Here is an 8,541-nt window from a genome sequence, read left to right on the forward strand (position 1 = left end):
GGCAGGGGTGGCAGGGGGATGCACTCGCTCCCTGCAGCCTCCGCTGGGGCGAGCCCTCTTGGGGCCTGCAGCATCACTCACACTTGGCATCTTTCCTCCTGGCGGTCAGCATGAAGTCTTTGATCTCTTCAATTTTGCGAGGCTGAAAGCAAAGAAGAAAAGCGCTCAGGACCTGCTCCTCCCCGTGGCAAAAAGCACCCCCCCAAACAGCGACTGCCCTCCCCACCCGGCCACCCTACGGCCCAGGTCCCCCCATTGAAAGGCTGCTTTCCACGCCTGCTACCCACGTGCAGGAGACCCTGCAGCTCCCAAGTCTCTATGGTCCTAGCTGCCCAGACAGGACCCCAGCACCCCTGACCCGGAAGTGGTCCCCACACTGCGCACCCCATGACCGCCCCCCGGGGTGAGGCACCCACCAGCCCCCCAACTAGTTACCATGGTGACGGGCCGGCCTCCGGGCGGCTGTGACCTGCTGGGCGTCCCCCGCCCCCTCCTCCAGCCCCCCGGCTCGTCCCCACCGAGGATGCAGGCGGATGCTCCCCCCGCTCCCACCGGCACTCACGCGAGCAGCCGCAGCGTTGATGGCAGAAGAGAGCGCCTACTTCCGCATCCGGGCACTTAACCCGCCCGGCGGGCGGTACGGGCGCTGCCAAGGGACAAGTGGCTCAGGAAGGCGTTCGCAGCCCTGCACCTGCGCACTGGAGGGCCCTAGGAGGGGCCTGGGGAGCCCAGGGAAAGGCGGGGCTGGGAGGGTGCTGGGCTTGTCTGTTAAAAACATCCCTAATTTTCGGTTTAAAAAAAGGAACCCCAAATGCACATCTTTCCATGATTAAAATGAAACCCCTCTAATATATCTATATATTTATAGAGATGTATATATAATATAGATATACATAGTTATATCTATAGATATAGATATGTAGATACCTATAAATATATCTAGCTATATAGATATAGATAGATATATCTATAGATATGTATATATAGATATATATAGTTATATCTGTAGATATAGGTATGTAGATATATATAAATATAGATGTATATAGATACGGAGATGTTTATATAGATGTATATATATAGCTATGTATATATAGATGTATCTATAGATATGGAGATACATATAAATATATATATAGTTATATCTATATAGATACATGGATATAGATACAGAGAGATGTATAGATATAGAGAGATATAGATATCTCTATATATAATCTATATATACATATAAAGATATATATAATTATATATATAGTAGTGTTTCATTTTTATTCATGGAAATATGTAGATTTGGGGTTACTTTTTTTAAATCAAAGATTGGAGATTTTTTTATCAGAGAAAACCAGGATCCCTGGTGATGAACGTGGCAGTTCTCAGCGATAAAGAAAGGCAGAGGAGGAGGTAGGAGCCCATCCCAGCCGGGCAGGGGTGGTATTGCCGTTGCCCTTGAGGCTGGTTTTGCTGGTGCTGCCTTGCACCCCAGGCCCCTTTAGGGGTAGAGTTGCCAACCCTGGAGCCTCCAGGAGTGAGAGCTGAATCCCTAGGAGGCGGCTGAAAGTCACCAGGGAGATCCATGCTAGGGCATTTATTAAAATAAATCTTCAATGTTGAATCCGATTTGTCCCATCGTCCAGTGGGCTTTTAAAATACTCGTGCATTTGCCTTCCTGATGTAATGGGCGCGTCTACACCGTCATTAACACGCCGTAGTTATGTGTGGTAACTAGGAGAGCCCACAAACACCAGTAGACTTTCTCTATGCCCAAAGAAGAGCGTTTGTGCTCGAAAGCTTGCAAAGAACAATTTTCCCAACTATTTAGTGGGTCTAGTAAAAGAGATCGCATCTACCCAAAGGACCTTGTCTGCCGTAGTTACGGCGCGTGAAGTTTAGTGCTTGCATAACCAATGCATAGCAACTGGTGCTGCTGGCCCGCGGGTTTTTACGGACACTAACTGCGCAGTGGCCTAATACTTGCACAGTAGCTTATTAGCATGGGTTTCGCCCTGCGCGCTGCTGCGCCACGTTATTAGGCTACTGCTCCATTAGCGTCTCATGTAGATGCACCCAATGATTCATTAATGTCGTTATGTCATGGGATGAAACCTCCCGGAATAGACTCAAACCAAGCTGGCAACCCTATTGAGGGGTGAGGTTATTTCTGCTCTCCAGGAATGTTGCGTCGCACTTGCTGGCTTGCACAGTGCCTGTCAATGTGTCCCAGCGCTGAGACACAGCGAGGAAAGACCCACATGATTGGAAAGTCCTGGCTGGAAGCCAGGGTAGATTTGCACCTTATAGACTAAGGGCATCAGAGCTGCGTAGCATAAACTTTCCCAAGCAGAGGGCTTTGCTATGCTCTCTGCTTACAAAAGCTTACCCTATACACCTCTGATTGAGTGTATACAGTGCAAATCTACCTTGCCTGCTGCCTGACAACAGCCAAGTACAACTAACTACCTCTCTCCTGGCTCGAAGCCATTTCTCAGTCACTGCTTGCATCACTGGAAGCAGCTCGAAGTGCCTTCTTCTCCGCCTCAGTGTTTCTGTCTGTACAATGGGGTGATGATACTTCCCGCAGGGCCTGGGAGGCTCAACTCGTGGATGGCAGGGACACATGAAGAGCAAAGTGTGTCAGGTTTAACAACAGGTCAATACGTTGGAACGGATTATTTATAGTTATAGCCGCCAATATGCTGTTACTAAATAATAAACTGGTGGTGCCTGGGGGCACCTGGGGATACGTCTGTGTTGTGCCAGGTGCTGTACAAACACTGAGCAGGGGGCCCTGGTGTGGACACTGGACAATTTAAAAGGCTGGGGCAGGGAGGGAGAGCCCGGGGGGAGGAAATAAGGGTGGGGGGCTGATCCTCTGTTAGGTTGGTGCTCCTGCCTTCCCTGTGTGCTCTCCTCTGTCTTGCTGCTGCAAAAATAAGCAGACTTTTCCTCGGCCTCCCTATGGGTTGCAGAAGGTGTGTGCTCAGCCCAGCTCCCCTCCAGGCCATCTTTTCCAGGTCCTCTGCAGAAGTGCTGCAGATCTGTCCCCGACTTCCAGTGGGAGGATCTCGGCTACACACCGACTCGGTGGAAGTGGGAGACTCCTCCCGAGCTTGCTCCTGCGGCCGTACAGCTGAGGGCAGGTGAAACTGGGGGGCATCTGAACCCCAAGCCTCCGGACTTGGGCCTGCGCAGAGGATGCCCACCAAAGGATTTGGAAGTATCTGAAGCCCCAGGCTGGGGGTGGAGGATGCTTGCCGGTAGCAGCGCCACGTAAGGTTCTTGAATGATTCACGTGGATTTTGAACTGATTTGACTTGGGACATGAAAAATTTTCCATTAAAAAAAATAAAAAAAATCTGTCCCCGTTACAGCTGTAATGGAAATGTTTGGCCACAAGAGAGAGCTTTTGCCTCAGCTTCTACAACTCGTGCAAAGTCAGGGGACCAGTCCTTCCCTCTCCTCCCAGGTGTCCTCCTGGGAGAAGCCAGCACCTGTCCCCCTGCGCTGACAGCACCCGCCCAGACAGCTCCCTGCCTCCTGCGGCCGCGTTCCCATCCCCGTTGCCTACACACGGGGACTCCAGCAGAGCCGGCATTTGAGGGGAGCTGGCCATTTCCCAAAGGCAGTGGTGCAGAATTGGTTCGTGGATCTGGCTCAGCTTGGCTGGGAGTCCGGGGTCAGGGGTGCCAGCCCGGGGGGTTTGCTGGCGCCCGTCTGCCTTGCTCTGAAAGGCGGCACCCTCTGGGCGGGGGGACAAGGGGTTCGCATGGCAGTGAGCTGTGGCGAGCTCCCTCTCTCCAATTCGGCATCCGGGAATGTCCGAATCCAGAGGCGCCCAGGTCGGAGCAGGTGCCCTTGGCTCTGAGGGGAGTGGGGTAGATGGAGAGAAGAAGCAGGAGGCACGGCATCTCGTGCGCGTGTGTGAGTGCAGGGAGGGGGGGTGTGCATTGGAGTACAGAGGTGTGTGTGTGTGTGCATGGGGGTGTGAGAATATGTGTGTGTATGTAAGTGCAGAGAGATGTGTGTGTCTATGTGAGTGCAGAGAGGTGTGTGTATGTGCTTGGGAGTATGTGAGTGCAGAGAGGTGTGTGCGTGCATGGGGGTGTGTGTATGTGAGTGCAGAGAGGTGTGTGTGTGCGTGGGGGGTGTATGTGAGTGCAAACAGGTGTGCATGTGCATGGGGGTGTGAGTATATGTGTGTGCGTGTAAGTGCAGAGAGGTGTGTGTTTGCATGGAAGTGTGTGTATGTATATATGAGTGCAGAGAGGTGTGTGCGTGCATGGGGGGTGTATGTGTGTGTGTGTGTGAGTGTGAGTACAGAGGGGTACGTGTGTGCATGGGTGTGTGTGCATGCATGCGTGGAGAGGTGAGACAGGAGCCCAGGCCAAGGCAGCCAGTTTCCTCCCCCCAAACCCAGGCAGCAGCACCCGACACGCTGGGCCAAGCTACCGATGCATCCTGGGCTTGGGCTGGGGTAGGGACAGGGGCAGGGCAGGGGCTGGGGCTGGAGCTGGAGCAGGTGCATTGGACCCTGGCAGCACAACCTCCCCTCGGCCTGGACCACGGCACTGCAACAGCGAGATGCCTTTGGAGCTGGCCAGGAGCCTGCGGCATCCGGCACAGACCGACCCCAGCACTCGGGGCTAGAGGGACGTGAGTCCCCTGCAAAGCCCTGGACTCTGCCCATTCCCACCCCCCACCTGCTCCGAGACACTGGATAGCATCTTTGCTTCCCAAGTCAGCCCCCACCGGGACCCCCAGCCCCTTCCCACACGTGGCCCTGCGGAGGAGATGAATGAAACCCGTGCTCCTGCAGGCACAGGGCGGTTCGGCTGCAGAGCCCGTCTTCCCGCAGGGGAGAAGGAGGAGACGGAGCATCTCAGCTCTATTCGCGGCTGCCCGAGGGCCAGGGGGCCCGGCTATCTGCTGGTAGGGATCGTGCATGACGCAGCCGGAGAGAGGAAATCGATGGAGCTGTCAGGGCCTTCAGGCGCGCGGCGCTGCGAGCTCGCCCATCCCGGGCTCTCCAGAGGGAGGACTCAGATTAAAGATGGGGAAAAAAAGAGGGAGATAAACATCTGACAGGCCTAAGGGGACGAGGAAGCAGGGCTGAGGAGGGGGAGAATTACACTTCATAAATCACAAGGGTCAGCGCAAAGCCTTGCAGACAGACCTGTCCCTTAAATGCAGCTTCGGGGGCGGCTCGGCCGTGGGGCTGGGTGCGGGGTTTGCACCCGGGATGGCTGCAACACGGAGAGAGTGGAGCTGAGCCTGGCGGGGTCTGTACAGCCCAGCCTTGCCCTGCGTGGCTGCACCCACAAGCTGGGGGGCAAAGATGAGCCCTTTGGGGTGGGAGGAGGCTGGCTTCAGCCAAGGCCAGTGTCTGTCTGGTGCCAAGGTCCGTTCTCCTGGTCCCCCTCCGCCCGGCCGCAGCCCAACTGCCCAGGCCCCTGCACTTGCCAGGCAGGAGCCCGTGGGGATGAAGAGGGCTGTAGGGGACCCACCTGGGTGGCTGCAGCACTGCCACCCTCACCTCACCCCCGTTAACGAGGAGCGAAACAGTCACCGGCTGCTCATGGGATGCAGTGCAGAACCAAGGCTGTTTTGCTTTAAAAATTTTTTTTTTGTAAAAAGATATGTCTTCATATATATATATAAGGGTCATATATATATACACACACCTTCTAGTCACTGTTCGTTACCTCCTTAACCCACCAGTGGAAAAACACCCATTACAATACAGGCGCCCGCAGAAAGGTGCTCCCATGCACCCGTCCGCAACCCTCGTGTCTTAGTCCTGTCCCCGAATACGGGGTCAGGGTCATTGCTGCATGGAGCGTTGCAGAGCGGGCGTGCTGGAGGGGGCTACCCCTGGGCTCCGGCGCAGGCATCAGCTTCCAACCAGGGCCGAGCCCAAGAGAGGCTCCGGCCCCTGGGGCAGTTGCTGCAGAGTCCAGGGCATCCTTCGCACGTGCCCGCTCTGTCCCTCTGCCCGCAGCCTCCAAGGATTTTTGACCTGCTAGCACCCCTGAGCTGGCACTTGCTGGCGTCCTCAGCCCTGCTAGGTCGAAATGCAGCCACCTCTGGGGTGGAGCCGGCTAATTGCTGAGCTGGGCACAGAAACGGGGCTCGACTCTGCCCGAAGCGCCACATCCCGGGCGCAGCGGGGATCACCTGAGCTGGAGGGCCAGTTACACGCTCCCCTTATGGGCCCGCACGAGGCCGAGATCCCACTGCTACGGAGCAAGGAGCCCAGATGCTTTGGGAGGATGTGGGCTCATCCACATCCTTGGAGGCATCTTGCCTCACTCAGGCCTGGGCCTGGGGTCCCAGCTCCCGCAGCTCGTGGGGTGGGTGGCAGAGGAGAGAGGATAATTCCTTTAACGTCATCTCTGCCCGCAGCGGCGCTCCAGTTCCCACGGATCGATTACCACCGCAGAACCTTTCTTATCGGATAATTACAGACGGGCTTTCTCTCTTGCAAGGGAATGGCTTCCCCTCTCAGAAAGGAGCGCGCCGGCCACCTCCGCGGAGCCTGGGAATAGATAAATAAACCCTGCAGTAATTGCAACCGGGGTCTCGTGCCAGCTCGTGGGGAGTGAGGGCAGAGGGCAGGCTGAACTCAGCTGGTTTGGGGATGCGGGATTGGGAAGGATCCCCTGGAGCACTGGGTCCATAGCCCCTTGCAACTGCTCACAACCGTGCCAGGGACGGCAAGTCCAGCAGTGCCACAGCAATGGCTGTGTGCCCCCACGGAGCCCCCGACTGCTGGGAAAAAGACCCAGACCCTGAAAGCAGCAGCCTGAGAGCAGGGGAGATGAAGGCTAGCCCCTGCAATGTCAGCTCCCAGCACGGGGCCAGCCCGGGGCAGGGAGATGGCGGGAGGTAATGCTCGTTCGGTCCTACAGGGAGAGAAGCCGATGCCCAGCTCCCTGAGCCAGCGACAGGGGACAGCATTTGAGAGCAGGACCTGGGAGTGAGATGCACGCTGGGGCTGCTCCTGCACACGCGTGTGAAAGCACTCACATGCACAGCGCTACACACAGGAAGGGACAGGAGTTCACCTCGGAGCACAGTGCAAGCCCCTTTGTGGGCACATGTGCACCAAGCACATGCACATGCAGCGCTGTGCGTGCTGACACCTATACGCTCGCAACAGTGGGCATGCCCAGATGTGCTGCAGGTCACGCGTGCACGTTGCCACGCATTGCATGCGCAGAGGCAGACACAAGTGCAGCCAGAGGAGCACAGGGACGTGCCATTCTGCACACTACATGCTCTTGCTGAATATATATGTGTGCATGCGCCTAGAGCTCCGCACAGACCCATGCCAGCAACAGTGTATGGACACACACACACACACACACACACACACACACGCCTTGATTGATTGGCACTATTAAAGAGATTGCCAACGCTGCAGTAATTACGGGCATGTGCACAGGAGAGACGTATATAACCCAGCAAAAACTGGATTTTTGTTGCCAGCCAATTAAACAATGACATGTAACGAGGGTGAAGAGTTACAGCTCCACAGAGATGCTTCCAGTTTATTGCCAGCCAAGGAGGAACCCCCTGGGTCTCCACCTCTCCCTGTCCCATGAGCCTGGGGTGGGGACAGGTCTTGGGGTGTAAGCGTGCATGTGTCTCTGTAGGCCCATGCATGTGCTTGTGTGTGCCCAGGTGCGTGTCTGGGTGTGCACGTGTGTTCCTGCATCTGCACAGGGGCCTGCAGGCAGGTCAGCGTGTGCCTGTGGGGGATTGACACGTGTGTTGCACATGTGTGTGATTGCGGGGGAGGACAGTTGCAGAGGGGCTCTGACTGCCTGGCTCTCCCTGCACCCGCAGCCTTGCACGCCGGACATTGCTCACCCCGCTTGCGGATCATAAAAAATCGTAATTGATGTTTCAGTTAGACATAATTTATGGAGCGGTTCCCTTGGATATCCCTCTGATTGTATTTTAATGCCTGGAAATTTCCTGATGATGAGGTGGAACATGCCACTCCCATCCCCGCGCCTGGGGCTGGGGGCAGGGGAAGGGACAGCAAAGAGACCCCCCCCATCCCATCTGCCAGCCCCCGAGGTGGCTCCATGCAGATGCCTTCGTGCACTGGATGGGGGTAGGACTTGCCGTGTCACCCCCATCACTGACCCTTGCTGGATTTTGGCACCCATCCTGTCCTCGCTGCAATCATCTTGCTGAGGGCAGTTTGCTATAAAAAGGGGTAAATCAGAGCACAGACTGCAGGGATGGAGCCGCTGGGCAGAGGCAGGGGAGGTGGCCGTGGGAGGCAGAGAGCCCACTGTGTGTCTGGGTGTGCATGCGTGTTCATCTGCAGTGCACAGGGGCCTGCAGGCAGGCCAGTGCATGCCCATGGGGAGTTGATGAGTGCGTTGCACACACGTGCGATCAGGGAGAGTCACAGAGGGGCTCCAGCTCCCTGGTTCTCCCTGCAGCCACGGCCCCGTGTGTCGGACATCACTCACCCCATTTAAAAAAATCACAATTTATGTTTCAATTCGACATAATTTACAGAGC

The 8,541-nt window shown here is 55.9% G+C and overlaps 1 protein-coding gene across 3 annotated transcripts in view; it reads right to left on the minus strand.

Annotated features, from left to right (window-relative positions):
- The window catches only part of RPL38 (ribosomal protein L38), a 4,531-nt gene extending 3,850 nt beyond the window's left edge, over positions 1–681 (minus strand). The window contains exons 1-3 of one of the 3 annotated variants that reach the window (XM_014525265.2): positions 563–681; positions 436–472; positions 82–142 (exon numbers count right to left, since the gene is read on the minus strand). In XM_014525265.2, the coding sequence (XP_014380751.1) occupies positions 82–142; positions 436–438 (64 nt within the window). In that variant the 5' untranslated portion in view covers positions 439–472; positions 563–681. Of the gene's footprint in view, positions 1–81; positions 143–435; positions 473–518; positions 538–562 lie in introns of those variants that run through there. The other 2 variants (XM_014525266.2, XM_014525267.2) reach the window with 2 other exon arrangements.
- Between the last annotated feature and the right edge of the window lie 7,860 nt (positions 682–8,541).

This window comes from Alligator sinensis, unplaced genomic scaffold, assembly GCF_000455745.1.
Source record: "Alligator sinensis unplaced genomic scaffold, ASM45574v1 scaffold1200_1, whole genome shotgun sequence".
Taxonomy (NCBI): domain Eukaryota; kingdom Metazoa; phylum Chordata; order Crocodylia; family Alligatoridae; genus Alligator; species Alligator sinensis.